Genomic DNA, 20,042 nt, shown 5'->3' on the forward strand with positions numbered 1-20,042 from the left:
GGTCCAGCTTGTCCATGCCGACCAGATATCCCAACCCAATCTAGTCCCAACTGCCAGCACCCGGCCCATATCCCTCCAAACCCTTCCTATTCATATATCCATCCAGATGCCTTTTAAATGTTCCTCTGGCAGCTCATTCCATACACGTAGCACCCTCTACATGAAAAGGTTGCCCCTTAGGTCTCTTTTATATCTTTACTCTCTCACCCAAAACTTATGCTCTTTAGTTCTGGACTCCCCCACCCCAGAGAAGAGACTTTGTCTATTTATCCTATCCATGCCTTTCATGACTTTATAAACCTTTATAAGGTCACCCCTCAGCCTCTGACACTCTGGGAAAACAGCCCTAGCCTATTCAACCTCTCCCTATAGCTCAAATCCTCCAACCTTAGCAACATCCTTGTAAATCGTTTCTGAACCCTTTCAAGTTTCGCAACATCTTTCCGATAGGAAGGAGACCAGAATTGCACACAAAATTCCAATAATGGCCTAACCAATGTCCTGTACAGCTGCAACATGACCTCCCAACTCCTGTACTCAATACTCTGATCAATAAAGGAAAGTATACCAAACACCTTCTTCACTATCTTATCTACCTGTGACGCCACTTTCAAGGAGCTATGAACTTGCACTCCAAGCTCTCTATATTCAGCAACACTCCCCTGGATCTTACTATTAAGTATATAAGTCCTGTTAAGATTTGCTTTCCAAAATGCAGCATCTCACATTTATCTAAATTAAACTCCATCTCCCACTTCTCAGCCCATTGGCCCATCTGATCAAGATCCTATTGTAATCAGAATTAACCTTCTTCACTATCCACTACACCACAGATTTTGGTGTCATCTGCAAACTTACTAACTATACCTCTTATGCTCACATTCAAGTCATTTATATAAAATGAAGAAAAGTAGTGGACCCAACACCGACCCTTGTGGCACGCCACTGGTCACAGGCCTCCAGTCTGAAAAACTACCCTCCATCACCTCCCTCTGTGTTCTACCTTTCAGCCAGTTCTGTCTCCAAATGGCTAGTTCTCCCTGTATTCTGTGAGATCTAACCTTGCTAACCAGTCTCCCATGGGGAACCTTGTCGAATGCCTAACTGAAGTCCATATACGTTACGTTCACTGTTCTGCCCTCATCAATCCTCTTTGTTACTTCTTCAAAAACTCAATCAAATGTGCGTGACATGATTTCCCATGCACAAAGCCATGTTGACTATCCCTAATCAGTCCTTGCCTTTCCAAATACATGTACATCCTGTCCCTTAGGATTCCATCCAACAACTTGCCCACCACTGACGTCAGGCTCAGTGGTCTATAGTCCCCTGGCTTGTCCTTACCACCCTTCTTAAACAGTGGCACCACTTTAGCCAACGTTCCGGCACCTCACCTGTGACTATCGATGATCCAAATATCTCAGCAAGAGGCCCAGCAATCATTTCTCTAGCTTCCCACAGAGTTCTAGGGTACACCTGATCAGGTCCTGGGGATTTATCCACTTTTATACGTTTCAAGACATCCAGCACTTCTTCCTCTGTAATATGAACATTTTTCAAGATGTCATTATCTATTTCCCTACATTCTTCAACTTCCATGTCCTTTTCCACAGTAAATACTGATGCAAAATACTCATTTAGTATCTCCCCCATCTCCTGAGGCTCCACACAAAGGCCGCCTTGCTGATCTTCGAGGGGTAAAAACAATGACTGCAGATGCTGAAAATCAAATACTGGATTAGTGGTGCTGGAAGAGCACAGCAGTTCAGGCAGCATCCAACGAGCAGCGAAATCAACGTTTCGGGCAAAAGCCCTTCATCAGGAATAAAGGCAGTGAGCCTGCAGCATGGAGAGATAAGCTAGAGGAGGGTGGGGGTGGGGAGAGAGTAGCATAGAGTACAATGGGTGAGTGGGGGAGGAGATGAAGGTGATAGGTCAAGGAGGAGAGGGTGGAGTGGATAGGTGGAAAAGAAGATAGGCAGGTCGGACAAGTCAAGGAGACAGTAAGTGAGCTGGAAGTTTGAAACTAGGATGAGGTGGGGGAAGGGGAAATGAGGAAGCTGTTGAAGTCCACATTGATGCCCTGGGGTTGAAGTGTTCCGAGGCGGAAGATGAGGCGTTCTTCCTCCAGGCGTCTGGTGGTGAGGGAGCGGCGGTGAAGGAGGCCCAGGACCTCCATGTCCTCGGCAGAGTGGGAGGGGGAGTTGAAATGTTGGGCCACGGGGCGGTTTGGTTGATTGGTGCGGGTGTCTCGGAGATGTTCCCTAAAGCGCTCTGCTAGGAGGCGCCCAGTCTCCCCAATGTAGAGGAGACCACATCGGGAGCAACGGATACAATAAATGATATTGGTGGATGTGCAGGTGAAACTTTGATGGATGTGGAAGGCTCCTTTAGGGCCTTGGATAGAGGTGAGGGAGGAGGTGTGGGCACAGGTTTTACAGTTCCTGCGGTGGCAGGGGAAAGTGCCAGAATGGGAGGGTGGGTCGTAGGGGGGTGTGGACCTGACCAGGTAGTCACGGAGGGAACGGTCTTTGCGGAAGGTGGAAAGGGGTGGGGAGGGAAATATATCCCTGGTGGTGGGGTCTTTTTGGAGGTGGCGGAAATGTCGGTGGATGATTTGGTTGATGCGAAGGTTTGTAGGGTGGAAGGTGAGCACCAGGGGCGTTCTGTCCTTGTTACGGTTGGAGGGGTGGGGTCTGAGGGCGGAGGTGCGGGATGTGGACGAGATGCGTTGGAGGGCATCTTTAACCACATGGGAAGGGAAATTGCGGTCTCTAAAGAAGGAGGCCATCTGGTGTGTCCTATGGTGGAACTGGTCCTCCTGGGAGCAGATACGGCGGAGGCGGAGAAATTGGGAATACGGGATGGCATTTTTGCAAGAGATAGGGTGGGAAGAGGTGTAATCCAGGTAGCTATGGGAGTCAGTGGGTTTGTAAAAAATGTCAGTGTCAAGTCGGTCGTCACTAATGGAGATGGAGAGGTCCAGGAAGGGGAGTGAGGTGTCAGAGATAGTCCAGGTAAATTTAAGGTCAGGGTGGAATGTGTTGGTGAAGTTGATGAATTGCTCAACCTCCTCGCGGGAGCACGAGGTGGCACCAATGCAGTCATCAATGTAGCGGAGGAAGAGGTGGGGAGTGGTGCCGGTGTAATTACGGAAGATCAACTGTTCTACATAGCCAACAAAGAGACAGGCATAGCTGGGGCCCATACGTGTGCCCATGGCTACGCCTTTGGTCTGGAGGAAGTGGGAGGATTCAAAGGAGAAATTGTTAAGGGTGAGGACCAGTTCGGCCAAACGAATGAGAGTGTCAGTGGAAGGGTACTGTTGGGGACGTTTGGAGAGGAAAAAACGGAGGGCTTGGAGGCCCTGGTCATGGCGAATGGAGGTGTAGAGGGATTGGATATCCATAGTGAAGATAAGGCGTTGGGGGCCGGGGAAACGGAAGTCTTGGAGGAGGTGGAGGGCGTGGGTGGTGTCTCGAACGTATGTGGGGAGTTCCTGGACTAGGGGGGATAGGACAGTGTCAAGGTAGGTCGAGATGAGTTCAGTGGGGCAGGAGCATGCTGAGACAATGGGTCGGCCAGGGTGGTCAGGCTTGTGGATCTTGGGAAGGAGGTAGAACCGGGCAGTGCGGGGTTCTCTTGGGAAGGAGGTAGAACCGGGCAGTGCGGGGTTCTCTTGGGAAGGAGGTAGAACCGGTTCTACGCATCTCGTCCACATCCCGCACCTCCGCCCTCAGACCCCACCCCTCCAACCGTAACAAGGACAGAACGCCCCTGGTGCTCACCTTCCACCCTACAAACCTTCGCATCAACCAAATCATCCACCGACATTTCCGCCACCTCCAAAAAGACCCCACCACCAGGGATATATTTCCCTCCCCACCCCTTTCCGCCTTCCGCAAAGACCGTTCCCTCCGTGACTACCTGGTCAGGTCCACACCCCCCTACGACCCACCCTCCCATTCTGGCACTTTCCCCTGCCACCGCAGGAACTGTAAAACCTGTGCCCACACCTCCTCCCTCACCTCTATCCAAGGCCCTAAAGGAGCCTTCCACATCCATCAAAGTTTCACCTGCACATCCACCAATATCATTTATTGTATCCGTTGCTCCCGATGTGGTCTCCTCTACATTGGGGAGACTGGGCGCCTCCTAGCAGAGCGCTTTAGGGAACATCTCCGAGACACCCGCACCAATCAACCAAACCGCCCCGTGGCCCAACATTTCAACTCCCCCTCCCACTCTGCCGAGGACATGGAGGTCCTGGGCCTCCTTCACCGCCGCTCCCTCACCACCAGACGCCTGGAGGAAGAACGCCTCATCTTCCGCCTTGGAACACTTCAACCCCAGGGCATCAATGTGGACTTCAACAGCTTCCTCATTTCCCCTTCCCCCACCTCATCCTAGTTTCAAACTTCCAGCTCACTTACTGTCTCCTTGACTTGTCCGACCTGCCTATCTTCTTTTCCACCTATCCACTCCATCCTCTTCTCTTTGACCTATCACCTTCATCTCCTCCCCCACTCACCCATTGTACTCTATGCTACTCTCTCCCCACCCCCACCCTCCTCTAGCTTATCTCTCCATGCTGCAGGCTCACTGCATTTATTCCTGATGATGGGCTTTTGCCCGAAACGTTGATTTCGCTGCTCGTTGGATGCTGCCTGATCTTCGAGGGGCCCTATTCTCTTCCTAGTTACCCTTTTGTCCTTAATGTATTTGTAAAAACCCTTTGGATTCTCCTTAGATTAGATTAGATTACTTACAGTGTGGAAACAGGCCCTTCGGCCCAACAAGACCACACCGCCCCGCCGAAGCGCAACCCACCCATACCCTTACATCTACCCCTTACCTACACTACGGGCAATTTAGCATGGCCAATTCACCTGACCTGCACATCTTTGGACTGTGGGAGGAAACCAGAGCACCCGGAGGAAACCCATGCAGACACGGGGAGAACGTGCAAACTCCACACAGTCAGTCGCCTGAGGCGGAAATTGAACCCAGGTCTCTGGCACTGTGAGGCAGCAGTGCTAACCACTGTGCCACCATGCCGCCCAAATAGCTTTGGCAAATAGAGTTATCTCATGTCCCCTTTTCGCCCTCCTGCTTTAGCTCTTAAGTACTGGAATTTAGAACCACCAGTTTTCCATAATTTTGCTCTATAAAAAAAAAGGAAGTGTGTCATCTCTGTTAGCATACAACAAGCCAAAGGACTTTATCAAAACAGGTCCTACAGTCATTTTCCTCTCCAGATGGTACCCACAGTTTTTTTTCCAATCACTCCATGATGCATTCTGTTATACCATTTCAGAGACACAAGCATGGCAACAGTTGTGCGATTTTGTTTTATTCGTACAGTGACAAATTGAAAAATAAAGTTAAAATGGGACTATAATGTGATTTGCACAGTGTCCTCAAGCAAAAGCCAAAATATTATCACTTTCATGTTGCTGACGCTTTCACCCACTGTCAGGCTTGTTTAGAAACAGATCATGAAATGATATCTTGGAGTGTTGTTGCAAGAAGTTATAATGGGAGTATTTAAAAAAAAAGGAAACCAAACATGACCTAGTTATTGATGTAAACAATTTTGAAATTATTTTCCAGCACTAACCTGCTGCTTTCTCACTTCCTTCTTTGAAATTGTAAACAGTGCATCTGACGGAAGGCCAGCATTAGTGATATCACAACTTATGCCACTGAATTCAGTTTTGCATTCAGCAAATTCATTCCGTCACTGATATTTCTTGAGCACTGGACCTTCCAGATTGAAGAGAGACAAACATAGTATAAACATGGGGGTGCATGCTGGCTCAGTAGTTAGCACTGCTCCCACACAGTGCCAGGGACCCAGGTTCAATACCATCCTTGGGCGACTGTATGGAGTTTGCACATTCTCCCCATGTGTGAGTTTCCTCCGGGTGCTCCGGTTTCCTCCCACAGTCCAAAGATGTGCAGGTCAGGTGAAGTGGCCATTCTAAATTGCCTATAGTATTAGTTGCATTAGTTTCCCTAATTAGGTGCATTAGGGAAATGGGTCTGGGTGGGTCACTCTTTGGAGGGTCGGCGTGGACTTGTTGGGCCGAATGGTCTGTTTCTACAATGTAGGGAATCTAATCAGTACATTAGTAAAAGCAAATCTAGTGTATAAATAAAAAGACTATCCGAAAATCAGCAACTTAATATTATAACAGAGTGGTGGTGCAGGGTTGCTTTTTGGCTGGAGGTCTGTGACCAACAGTGTGCCACAGGGAATGGTACTGGGTCCATCGCTTTTCATCATGTACATAAATAATTTGGATGTAAATGCAGGAGGTATGATTAGTAAGTTTGCAGATGACACCAAAATTGGTATAGCGGACAGTAAAGTCCCATTGTACAATGGGACCTTGATCAGGTGGACCAATGGGCTGAAGAGAGGCAGATGGAGTTTAATTTTGATATGTGCGAGGTGCTGGGTTTTTGGTAGGGCAAATTAGGGCAGGACTAATACACTTCATGATAAGATTTTGGGGAGTGTTGCCGAACAAAGAGACATTGGGGTGCAGGTTCACAGTTCCTTGATGGTGGAGTCACAGGTAGACATTGTAGTGAAGAAGGTATTTGATATACCTGCCTTTATTGGTTAGTGCATTGAGTATAGGGGTTGGGATGTCACTTTGTGTCTGTACTAATTTCTAGTCTCCCTGCTATAGGAAAGATATTGCGAAACTTGAAACATTTCAGAAGGATGTTACCAGGTGTGGAGGGTTTGAGCTATGGGAAAAGGCTAAATAGACTGGGGCATTTTTCCCTGGAGCATCAGAGGCTGAGGGTTGACCTTATAGTGGTTTATAAAATCATGAGGGGCATGGATATGCTGAATAGCCAAGGTCTTTTTACCAATATAGGGGAGTCCAAAACCAGAGGGCATAGGCTTAAGGTGAGAGGGGAAAGATTTAAAAATGGACCTAAGAGGCAACTTTTTCATGCAGAGAGTGGTGTGTATATGGAATAAGCTGCCAGAGAAAGTGGTGAAGGCTGGTATAATTACAACATTTACAAGACATTTGGATGGTACATGAATAGGAAGAGTTGAGAAGAATATGAGCCAAATGCTGGCAAAAGGGACTAGGTTAATTTAGGATATCTGGTTGGCAAGGACAAGTTGGACTGAAGGGTCTGTTCCCTTTCTGTACATCTCTATGACTCTATAATAGAGAAACTACCCTATTGTATGAAAGAAAAATAAAGTACTGGAGAAACTCAGTAGGATCACTGGGCTCAGGAAATTGACTCAGTTTTTCTCTCCACAGATGCTGCTGGACCTGCCAAGTTTGTCCAGCACTTAGTTTTGGTTTCAGATCTCCAGTTCAATCTTTCAGTTTTGTTTTACCCTATCATATGTACCAACATAGCTTGACAGGACCAGGACAGATGATGGCCCTATGGTATTATTGAGACTGTTACACTAAAGATGCATGTCATGATCTGGGTTTGAACCTGCCATGGCAAGAGGAAGAGTTTAAATTCAATAAAAATCTGAAATTAAGAATCAAATGATGACTATGAAACTAGGATTGTCATAAAAAGAATAAAAAAATCTGGATTATTAATGCTCTTTAGGCAAGCAAACTGCTGTCCTGACCTAAATGCTGGCCTAGCCGGTGATACCCACATCCTGTTAATGAATTTATTTTTAGAAGTTGCAAAATCTATAAGTCTGTTACATCAATTACTTCCTTGGCCACGTGGACTTCCATATCTCAGAATTAAGCATAGCTAGCTCCCTACAGTTTACTTTAAAATTCTCCCATTAATTTACAACAGAGGCTGCACATGTGTGCACACCCAATAAGTAACCTGTTTAAATATAAAATTCATGTCTTACCAGGCTATCATACATTACTTTTAGAGAAGTGTATAACTTTAGATATATCAGGAGTGCAGCCACTGAACGATAAAAGTTGGCACAAAATGAATATTGCTACATTCCTGATTTTAAAATCATTACAATATCAACTTATTTGCCTCTGGGCATAACAATGGCACCCACCTTTGAATACTCTCCTCTAGAGTCATAGAGATGTACAGCACGGAAACAGACCCTTCGGTCCAACCCATCCATGCCGACCAGATATCCCAACCCAATCTAGTCCCTCCTGCCAGCACCCGGCCCATATCCCTCCAAACCCTTCCTATTCAGATACCCATCCAAATACCTCTTAAATGTTGCAAATGTACCAGCCTCCACCACATCCTCTGGCAGCTCATTCCATACACGTACCACCCTCTGTGTGAAAAAATTGCCCCTTAGGTCTCTTTTATATCTTTCCCCTCTCACCCTAAACCTATGCCCTCTCGTTCTGGACTCCCCAACCCCAGGGAAAAGACTTTGTCTATTTATCCTATTCAAGCCCCTCATAATTTTGTAAACCTCTATAAGGTTACGCCTCAGCCTCCGACGCTCCAGGGAAAACAGCCCCAGTCTGTTCAGCCTCTCCCTACTTTGCTTAATTTCTGTCATACAATTGACAACGACCATAATACACATATACCTGCTCTGTTTTAAAGTCATACACAACCTGAAGAGAAGTAAACATCAGACAGCTTTGAAATGATTAGAGATCCAAGCCAATGCTTGAAAATGTTAAATAAGAAAATAACTTGCATTTTAATGTAACAAGAAATTTCATAGGAGCCTTAGCAAACAAAATTTGAGACCAAGCCACATAAGGAAATGACCAAATTCTTGATCAAATTAATAGGTCTGGAGGAGCTTCTGAAAAAAAGAGGAGAGAGAGGCAGATAAGGTTAAGAAAAGAAGGAATTCTGGATTTTAGGGTCCAGAGATGGCCAATGACAGTTAGAGGACAGGTTTTGCAGAGTTAAGAGAGCTCACTAGAAAGGTTACAATGAGATAGGGAATAGTAAGATGATAGTGATTTGAAAATAAAGAAGAGAACTTAAAATTTGAGAAACTGCAAGATTTGAGTCAATGTAGATCAGAAAGCATTGAGACAATGTGAAAACAAGACTAGATTCCAGTAAAGATATAAAGTTACATGTACTTGTTTATGTAGGGGAGAAGATAGGCGGTCAGCCAGAAGTGTATTTAAATAGTCAAGTCCAGAGGTAACAACAAGTGAAGATCTCAGCAGCAGATGAGCTGAGACGGGGGCTGAGTTGGGCAGTGCTCCAGAATCAGACAGAGGCAGTCTTTGTGTTGAAGTGAATATGTGATCAGCTAATTTGGGGTCATATTCAACAACACGGTCTTCTAATGTTTTAGACAGTAGCTACAAAGATGAGCAGGGTCAACAGCTTGGGAGTAGAGTTTGTTTCAAAATTCAAATCTTCATCTCTGCTCACTTCTATCTAAACTGCTGTTTAGTTTAGATTTGAAGAATTGTACCCCATCCTACCAAAATAGTGATGGCCAGACAGAATCATAGAGTTCTACAGCACAGAGATAGGCCCTTTGGCCCAAACTGGTCCATGCTGACCAAAATGATCAAATGCCAAGAGAATTCTCTGTGACCAATTACATTATAATGATGAAATTTATAAGATTATCATTTCTTGGGACTGGATCTTCATTTCATGTAACCTATATTGAAATGCTCTTGATAGCAACCATGGGTCATTTGATTGTTAGTAGAGTAAAGGGAGTCCAGATTGCTCAGCTGAGAAGGTCCACACCAATCTACCTGTTGCAAATGAATCTGTCAATTACCTTATCGGTTGGACTGCCCTTGAGGTACAGTCCTATCTTCACATTGTGAATAACCTCCATCCTATTGCATGGCACTACCATTGCGCTAAATGGGTCAGAATTAGAATAGATCTAGCAACTCAAACCTACATATCCACAAGGCATGATGGGCCATCAGGAACTAAATTATATTCAGCTACAATCTGTAACTTCATTGTTTTGCATAAGTCCACTGTACAATTACCATCAAGCTGACAGGTTGATTCAATGAACAGTGCAAGAGTATATAGCAGGAGCTACAGCAGATATACCTCAAAGTATATTGAAGCTAGAGTACAGGACTACTGCGTATCAAATGGCAGAAGCAACAAATGATATAGAGAGGCTAAATTATCCTACAACCAATGGAATCAAACCTAAGCTATGCAGTCTTGTATCATCCAGTCATCAACAGTAGTGGACAACTGAACAACTGAAGCTTTAGGCTCCCTAAGCAGCTCTTTCCTCAATGTAAGGGAGCCCAGCAAATCCATGCCAAAGAAAAGGAGGTAAACATTTGAAACCCTCTAAGCCAGAAGTACTGAGTCAATCACCTTACACACCAGCATCACAGATACTGGTATTCAGCCAATTCGGTTCACTCTACAATGATATCAAGAAACAGGTGACAGCACTGAATACCACTAAGACCACTGACCCTGATAATACCCCAGTGATGGCACTGATTTAGCACCCTTCTTAAAACAGGAAAACAATAATAGTATTATGGAAGTTGGGAGGAAGTACATCTTCTTCGTTGATTTTTAGACTAGATCAGTTTAGATTCCCTACAGTGCAGAAACAGGCCCTTCGGCCCAACCAGTCCACACCGACCCTCTGAAGAGTAACCCACCCAAACCCATTTCTCTCTGACTAATGCACCCAACAATATGGGCAATTTAGCATGCCCAATGCACCTGACCTGCACATGTCAGGAGCAAGCCTGAGGCTATGAACGGCGACCTTGGACATGCCTCGTACTAGAGGTCACATGTAATTTAGTTTGGGAAACCGAAGGGTCTGTTAGACTGTGGCAGCAAAGGACAAATATTTGCATTTCAATCCTCACAGTCTGGTATTGAATGACTCACCAAGTGGAAGACACCAGTTTAATTGCAGATTGTTCATGTGATACCAGTTTGAAAATTTTGTTGAACACCTAACCACAGCACCCGGAGGAAACCCACGCAGACACTGGGAGAATGTGCAAACTCCACACAAACAGTTACCAGAGGCTGGAATTGAATCTGGGACCCTGGTGCTGTGAGGCAGCAGTGCTCACCACTGAGCCACCGTGCCACCCTTTCTATAAAGTCTTAAGGCTTGAGGAAAGGCATCTGGATGGGTACATGAATAGGAAGGGTTTAGAAGGATATGAACCAAGTGTTGGCAAATGAGACTAGAATAATTTAGGATGTCTGGTTGGCATGGACAAGTTGGATCGAAGGGTCTGTTTATGTGCTGTACATCTCATGACTTTATGACTCTAAGTGTTCATGCCTACTAGCTTTATTGATATCTGCAGAAACATTGTCTAACTGTACACCTTGTTGTACTTCATCTTTTGGATAGTCTTTTGTCTCTCAGCAAGCGTTGGCATATACCCAAAATTAATTCATCAAACTGCTGGGGGCTTGTCCAACACTGGTAATTCTCTTTCCAAAACTTTTGGGTGACTATATCATCTTTGAGGAATGTACTACTGTCTTCAAGAATTGTTTGTTTCGGAACCATAGATGGTCTAAGGTAGCATGGAAATAGCTGAGCACGTTGGAGAGGTCTGCATAGCACTGGATTTTATTGGTGTTTTCTACTCACCAATTATTCTTGTTGACAGAAATTCATAGAACTTCATATTTGAGTCATAAATATTTTGGTGCTTCTTCTGTGATGTAAGGTAATAATTTTGAAACTAGCTGATAATCAATTCTGGTTCCAAACTCTATACTCTCTGGCCTTGTCGTTCTTTCCAAACACCTTCTGAAAACCTTTCGAAAATTCAGATCACTTGCATTTATAAATTTATCAACTTTCTCTGTTACCACCGCCAAACAAAAAAAAGTCAACAAGATTCGTCAAGTGTTATACTGTCCGAGTGAACATACTCACCACTTCCAACACAGGTCTCTGCGTCCCTTCAGTTGTTGCCATGCTCACGCTGTCGCGCTGCGGGTCGAGGCCCCTTGAAGTCGACGCCAGGATTGTACGTCACTCTCCATGGATGCCGGGAATTGTAGTCTCCTGAAGCCACACGCGCCGATGACTGCCCAAGATTCTCACGGTGTGAACGACATTTCCCACAAATCAAGCCTGGCTCACTGCGCGTGCGTTGTGTGTGTGAAGTCGGGGCTGTTGCGCCGACCTGCGCGTGCACCGTGAAAAGGGCTCACCTGACCGGAAGTGTGTGTGTGGAAAGGGAGAAGCTTGAGGATAATTAGGCCCTGGAGAGGAGGAGGAGGAGGCGGCTGCTGCTGAGGGAAGGGTATGGGATAGGTTTTGGTTAATTGATATTGTCGTTTGGACTTTAGTCAAGTTAGCATGGGATGTGCTGATATTGTTTGTTTTTAACGGTGAAGACGTGTAACATTGTGGTGTGGAACTTCCAGTTTGAGGAATGTTTATTTGGGGAAAAGGCTCAGGTGTTGCTGGTGTTTTGACGAGTTGCAGGTGGAGAACTTCAACTGTGGGTTGTTCCGGATCGCATCGTTTCTTCCATTTGTTGTTAAGACCCTGCTCTCGGCTATCTAACGCTGCGAAATGTGCATGGTCGTCGGTGAAGGCAACTGGAAGTCAGTTGCAGGATCTGTTTGAGATTCTTGAAATTTGCGACGTTTTGCAAAGAGCGTTTAGATAAGTGTGTGGTATAAAAATGTGATTATTCCACTGACTTTTGTATAATATAGTTTTAGTGGAAATGTGTTACATCAACGTAATGACATTGTTGGGAAAAGTCGAGAGAAAATTGTGTAGTTGTCCCTGTTTGTATAATGACGGTTTACCTCTTTCTTTATCCTGAATGTATAATTTTATGTATGGAACGTTGCAGTCTGTGGTTTGACAGCGTAACCAGGATCTGTAATACTGCGTTAGATGGTTATCTTGCTCTCGGGTTATATGTTCAGATTTTGGTGCAATCTCATCAGGTTTTCTTTTGAGAAACTTTGGGGTATTTGTCCTGAAGGTGACAAGGTAGATTACTAGGGTAGTTAACAATGCATACATGTTCCTTCACTTTTTTTGGTCGTGGCATAGGTTCTAAAAGCAGGGTGGTTGGTGCTGTACCTAACTTTGGTTAGGCCACAGCTGGTCAACATGTTCTGGAAGGATGCAATTGCACTACTAGGTGTTCAATAATGATCCACAAGGATGGAGTTCTTCTCAATGAAGAGGGGTTAGAAAAACTCTAGTCTCTTTTTTTTCTTTTTTAGAGCAGAGAAGGTTGAAATGTGTAAAATGGAGGAGAATGGATTGTTCCCCTTTAGTGTCAGGGTCAACAAGGAGGCAGAATCTTTAAGGTGAAAAGCAGGAGGATTGGGGGGGGGTTTGAGGAAAAGATTTTTTTCTCCCATCTTGAATACACTAATTGGAAGGGCAGTTGTGGGAAGCCTTAACTTTGGGGGGGAAAAAATACTTGGATGATCGCCTTGAAGTGCCATAATATTAAAGGCTGTGGGCCTAGTGTAGGAAAGTGGACTAGTGTAGTATCTTTCTAGCTGTAAAAACTTCATAGGCCAAAGGGCCTTTTCTGTACTACATGATTCTGAAGTAAGGTGAATGGCCTAGAAATAGGATTGAAATAAACAACGTTAAAATTGATTTGAAGCAAAGCACTTGTTCTACCAATGAAGGGCAAAGTGAAGTGATTTTAAAACTTTCTTGTCTGGCTGTCTTGATCCTTAAATTCTGACACTCGATCCTGCTTTTCCCAAACTGTGTAGTTCATTATGACCTCTGTACTTTGAGTATATAAAAAAAATTGTTGATAGTGGGAGTATTTATTCTGTTGAAATAGTGATTTGTAAATTGTGATGTATATTTGTTTTTATCTTATAGCAGAGGAGCCATGGCTATCTTGTTTGCAGTAGTTGCAAGAGGCACTACCATCCTTGCAAAGAATGCCTGGTGTGGAGGGAATTTTTTGGAAGTGACTGAACAGATACTATCAAAAATACCATCAGAAAATAATAAACTGACTTATTCCCATGGAAAGTAAGCACCAAATTCTTGGATCTGAGAATTGTATTGCAATGCTGCTTTCACACTGAGCTGTTTCCAGCATATTTTGTTTGAATTAAAATAAAAGCAGAAGCTTCATTTCCTTTAGCAATGTCATGCATATGTGGCAAGGTTATTCTGGTAGTGAATCATTCCTACTTGTATGTGTTGGACATTCTGTAGAACAAAATGTTCACGAGGAAATCCTTCCTGTAATTTAACACCAGTGTGACCCAAACTAATTTTTTTCCCCTCATCTTATGGTTTGAGATTGAGCTTGTTTTTGTCTTCATACTATTTGGAAAGTAATAGAGTTAATAGAATGACTTAATACCACAAAGACAAAAACAGTGTGCTATTTGAACACTTACCCATTTCAGAAAGATCACTAGATTAATGAGATGGCAGGATTGTCATGAGAGACTGAGGAAACTGGGTCTGTATTCTGTAAAGTTTGGAAATGCAAGAAGTGATCTTATTGCAACTTACAAAATTCATGCTGTGTGACAATATAAATAGGCGCTTCCCTGGTTGTGACCTTAACCCAGGCACCAAATCACTGGTTAAAGAGCAGGCCATTTTAAAACTGATAAACAAAAAAAACTTCACTGGAAAGACATGTCTTTCGAATCCTCTCTAGAGGATTATGGAAGCTCAATCATTGTGTGGGTTGAAGAACCAAAAATGTCACTTGATCAATGACCTAGAATGGTGGGGCAGCTTTGTGCTGAATGGCTGACCACTTTTTTTATTTCAGAATCAACTAATCAGGTTATTTCTGATGGAAAGTAAACTTGTTTTAACACTTGCATCAGTTTTTCTAAAAGTTAGAAAATTGTCATTGTAGTGCTAATTACATTTTTTCCATCTTCCAATTTCAGCTTATCTATGGCTGCCATGTTGCTGAATTTAACTGCATTTATGTCATTAACCCAAATTAGTTTCACCTTGGACATCTCTCTTACCAAATGCTATCCATACTTTCAGAGCTGAATTTTACCTTTTTTATTTTCGAAAAATACAAAGTTATCAAGAGGTATGAGAGAAGGTGGGCATATGGCAGAAATGTAAAAGATCAGGCATGATCATTCTAAATAGTGGAGCAGACTTGAAGGGCCAAATCAAGACTAGAGACAATGCATGGCACTGCATTGCTAAACCACATTTAAGCTTTATAAACTTTGCCTTAAAACATCTTGGGTTTTCTAATCTTGAAGATGAGATTAAAAATCAATAGTTATAATAGTGCTAATCTGTAACAGTGTTTGGATTCAGTAAATCGAACCTGCATAGATTTGAGCAAGACTGCTTATGTTAATGTTGATTGATGTTTTTCTGAGAACTTTGCATTTTGTACCTGTAGTGTTATATAACTACTTGTACCATACTCCTCAACCTTTATCTGGTATGTAATTAAGGTCACAGCCTTCATGTTTAATGCATTATCTGCTTTATTCTCACTCCGCTTCTACCATGCATCACCTGATCAACATTTCAAATAGTATCCTCGTTAACTATTCCACTTAGTATACACTTCATTTACTGCAATTCAGTATTTGCAGTCTTCTGCATTAAATTTGACAAGCTAATTAAATACTCCACCACCTCCAGTGGCTCAACTGGTGCACCTATTGAAAATTTCTCCCTCTGTCAAGGTATTTGTATATTTTTCGGTCACATGTCCAAGTGTATTTACCCTATTTGAATCTGAGGTGGTGTTTGTTTCCTGACGACTCCTCCATCAGGAATTCATATTGTCAATATATTGTTGTGTATTGACCTTTCTACTTTCAACATCTTTAAACCTATCTTTTGTGCATGTTCTCTTTCCCACCTAAATTTTTCAACTTATTTGATTTGCTGACATACTTTGCAAATACTGCTGAGTTTTATGAATGATATTTCATGTACTGATAGAAACTTATGTCATTGTTGAATTCCCTACTATCAATATCCTTGGGGCTACCATTTAACAAAAGCTGAACTGGATGAGCCATCTAAATACTCTGGCAACAAGAGCAGGTAAAATTCTAGGAACAAGTAATTCATCTACTTTCCAAATTGTATCCATCATCTACAAGGGACAAATCAGGAATGTGAAGAAATGCACTCCAATTGCCTGGACAAGTGCAACTCCAATACTTGAATCTTGACACCAAGTACAAAGCAGCCCACTTGTTTGGCATTCTATCTAACACGTTCATTTTTCATTCCTTCCACCACTGATGCATAGTGGCAGCAATATGTGCTATCTATAGTTTACACTGCAACAACTCACCAAGGCTCCTTCGTGACTTCTACCAACTTGACAGACAAAGACAGCAGATGCATGGGGACACCACTGACTGCAGATTCTGCTCGAGGTCATGTCATCTGGGGTTGTAACTATTTTGCCATTCTTTCTGACGGTGGGTCAAAATCCTGCAGCTCCCTTCCCAACAATGGGTGTACCTACACCATATGGGCTGCAGACATTCAGGAAAACAGCTCAACGTCATCTGAAGAGTAATTAGTGTTGAACGAACCAACCAATGACCCCCATATTTTAAGTGAGTTTAAAAATAATTGCTGTTTTACTCATGTTAACTAATATTCGTAAGTAGCCAAAGAGTCGCAGAAAAATATTTTAATTTCCCATGTCCACTGCAAGTGACTAGTGACAAAACATGCTGATAATAACAAACTATTCAACTTATCCAGCTTTTGCATATTAACCAATTTCTCTTCACTTTTTCAGTTACTTATTCCATTATATTTGCCAAGAGAGGATAATATACTTGTGTATCACAGATGATGTAAGTATGAAATCTAAACAAGTAACCTTTGGGAGATTAATATGCAGTTAAATATGGTTTGGAGATTTACAGAGCCAGTTATGTGCTTTTTGCACAGTGAATTTATGCTTTTTAATGAACAGACTTTTTAAACTGCTTTGACAACTTTCCTTATGTGACGTAAGAATGCACTCTAATCCAGATCACCTAGATTTCAGTCTCTAGATATTTCAAGTCTGCTGACTGATTTGTAATAGTAATGTAAAGAGAATGGGCTGACCTTCAGTTGCACCCCAAGGAAGGAACTTGTTGACTATTATTTTTACCAATTTGCATATGTTGGTCCTTTGAAACTTAAATGAAGTTCTGTGATTTGAGATGACCGTTATTCCATTTAACACTTCAGGATTTTGAGCGATCAAGAGCATTTACTTTTCTAAATGAAATAAAGAAAAGATTTCAAACTACATATGGATCAAGGGCACAAACAGCCTTGCCTTATGCAATGAACAGCGAATTCTCCAGTGTGTTAGCTGCACAAATGGTGAGTGCAATCTCTTAACTGTAAATGATGCATTAGCAACTAAGGAGATGGTTGTTTCAGGTGAGAAACAACTGTGATTGAAAGGCTAGATAATTTTGTTTTAACTAATGCCCAAAGAACTCAAAGTAGAGAAGCTGTTCATTTGGTTTGGTGTGTTTTTAACCTTTTTTTGCATCCAGTCCTGTGCAACTTTGTCTCACTCCTGACAAATGGAAATTTTTTGCTTTATTTCAGTTCAGTCAGTATCTCTCTCTCACTATTCCACAAGTTTTAATAAGTAACATTTTTGTACTAAACTGCAAATATAAAACATTCTATAAGTCTTTATCTCCTTACCTCCCCCTCAACAGAATAAGCTAGTAGTTAAATCTCTGAATTGAAGTTTGATATCATCTTGTCTAAGAATGGTGTTTTAAAGTCAACATTAAGTACAGCACTTGGCTATATTAACCAGAAGGTTCCAAGTTTCATTTTGCCTAAGTTTAGCTGATTCCAGCTAAGGCAGCTGAAAAGGGAAATAATGATCAAGGTTCCAAAGTTCTTGAGCTATTCATTGATACCACTAACACCCTACGTACAGGGCACTCTATAGATTAGAAGGTCATGATTGGCAGGTGTTCCACACAACTAAATATTGTTACTAGACTCATTGTTTGGACTTAAGGTGTGTTGGTGTGCCTGGAGACCAACTAGCATAGTATAACTGCACATGTGTGTGTATTCAGGAGAAAGTGTAGAGAGAATTAGTTTGTCCTGCATGTGTTGCCTTTTACTTAAAATGCAATACCTTGTCATTGCTTTACATGGCATTTCTTTATCAGGTATTTTTGTAAAAGAGTCTTGTGTGTTTATCTTAAAAGGGTGTCAAATTAGGGAAGATTCCTTTTGTGAAGTAGGATGTAAACAAGGAAGCATTGAAAGGAGGAGGTTGGCATTAACTGTTTGGGCAAAAGTGCTTGATTTCAAATGCATGCTGTCCAATTTTTAGTTTCTCATAGACCTGCACAATAACAGATTATTGACTCTTGTGGTCTCTCTTTCAGATTTGTTTGTTCCAGCAAATGGTCTCCGTTGAAGACACTATAACTCTGAAGTTGTGAATTTCCTAATTGATCTTAGTTTGTTCACTATTACCTCAACAAAATCATTAATTCTAGTAAAATGACTGAATATAGGTTTGAAAGATCCTTTTTTTTAAATGTTGTTACCACTTGATATTGCTGATCACCTTTTTTGGAATCCAGCATTTTGTATAAATTCATACATCATAATCCCAAATTGTAAGAATAAGAAACTTTCTTGAGCATAGGGAACGAGTGAGAAGAGGAAATTCTAGGCTGGCAGTCATTTCAGTATTGCTTTTCATGCAAGTGGATTTCTAAGTAGTTTGAACGAAGATCTGCATGGATGTCATGTGTATCTGACCTTTCTTCTAAATAGAGAATATTGAACTTTTCACATGATTTCAGAAACATTTGTCAGAAAACAAGAAATCTGATCGTGTTTTGGAGACTCAAGCGCAGGTTGATGAGTTGAAAGGAATCATGGTCAGAAATATTGGTATGTATAAAAATGGCAATATAAAAATCTAGTTCACAGTTCTGTCGGCCTTACTGGTTTTAACCTAGCTGCTAAGATTTGTGATAACTGCATATTGATATACACTAGTACCACCTCCCCGAGGGAGCTATATAATTTGTGGTATGGTGAGTTTATCTCCTGAAAAATATTGATCTATAGTACAATATTAGTCAAGTAAATTTGTTTGAATATATCAGTTTCTCATGTTTTTGTACTATTGTATGATTCCAGCATTGTGAATCTGTTAAATCAAAGGCATTACAAATCTTTTCCTATTCACACCAATGTGTTTTGGATTTAGTTAAATAAAATACAAACCACAGGAGCACTTAGCAGGTCAGGCAATACCTCTGTAGAAAGAAACTGATCAAAATCCAATGACATTTCATCTGTTAAACTTGACATTTTAACCCTCCAGATGCATCCTGACATTGCTGGAAACATTTTTTGTTTTTTCAGATCTAAAACATCTGCAATGTTTTGCTTTAAGTTTAATTCTGTACTTTTATTCTTTTTGTGTTGTCCTAAACTGGGCAGTAGGCTGCCATGGATGTTTTAGGATTGCAGGAATAAGTGATTTGTGCAAAATATTGTATATTTGAGTTTAACATCTGTGACGCAAGTTGTCACTATTGTGTGAATAATTGTGAGCCATTCTAAAATACCCTTTAAAGGATCCTGACCTTCAGTCTATTATCCTTTTGTGTGGTACTCTCACATGGCTCATGACTTCCGTGGATGATCATAATGGGATTAGTTCAGGGAAACTTGAGTAACTATGAAAGAGGAACTACTGTAAAACTTGCTCATATCTTTGTCTTGTTTTCTGTGCTGCAAACCTGTCTGACTTACGATCTTTGTTCTCAATTAAAGTCTGCCTCCTCTGACTTTTGGATTAGTGCTGGAAGAGCACAGCAGTTCAGGCAGCATCCAAGGAGCTTCGAAATCGACATTTCAGGCAAAAGCCCTTCATCAGAAATAAAGGCAGTGATCCTGAAGCGTGCTCACTGCCTTTATTCCTGAGGAAGGGCTTTTGCCCGAAACATCGATTTCGAAGCTCCTTGGATGCTGCCTGAACTGCTGTGCTCTTCCAGCACCACTAATCCAGAATCTGGTTTCCAGCATCTGCAGTCATTGTTTTTACCACCTCCCTGACTTTTATCTAGTGTCCTTCCCTGCACTCTTCCCT

The 20,042-nt window shown here is 42.3% G+C and overlaps 2 protein-coding genes across 6 annotated transcripts in view; one reads left to right on the forward strand and one right to left on the reverse strand.

Annotated features, from left to right (window-relative positions):
- The window catches only part of polr1d (RNA polymerase I and III subunit D), a 30,298-nt gene extending 18,308 nt beyond the window's left edge, over positions 1-11,990 (reverse strand). Inside the window, exon 1 of the mRNA XM_072595001.1 lies at positions 11,849-11,990. Within this exon, the coding sequence (XP_072451102.1) occupies positions 11,849-11,890 (42 nt within the window). The 5' untranslated portion in view covers positions 11,891-11,990. The remainder of the gene's footprint in view (positions 1-11,848) is intronic.
- A 115-nt stretch (positions 11,991-12,105) lies between these two features.
- sybl1 (synaptobrevin-like 1) overlaps positions 12,106-20,042 on the forward strand; it is a 29,863-nt gene continuing 21,926 nt past the window's right edge. For 3 of the 5 annotated variants that reach the window (XM_072594999.1, XM_072594998.1, XM_072594997.1), the window contains exons 1-4: positions 13,793-13,948; positions 16,692-16,749; positions 17,135-17,272; positions 18,742-18,832. In XM_072594999.1, coding sequence (XP_072451100.1) covers positions 13,803-13,948; positions 16,692-16,749; positions 17,135-17,272; positions 18,742-18,832 — 433 coding nt within the window. In that variant the 5' untranslated portion in view covers positions 13,793-13,802. Of the gene's footprint in view, positions 12,222-12,281; positions 12,423-13,792; positions 13,949-16,691; positions 16,750-17,134; positions 17,273-18,741; positions 18,833-20,042 lie in introns of those variants that run through there. The other 2 variants (XM_072594995.1, XM_072594996.1) reach the window with 2 other exon arrangements.

Source organism: Chiloscyllium punctatum, chromosome 25, assembly GCF_047496795.1.
Source record: "Chiloscyllium punctatum isolate Juve2018m chromosome 25, sChiPun1.3, whole genome shotgun sequence".
Lineage (NCBI taxonomy): Eukaryota > Metazoa > Chordata > Chondrichthyes > Orectolobiformes > Hemiscylliidae > Chiloscyllium > Chiloscyllium punctatum.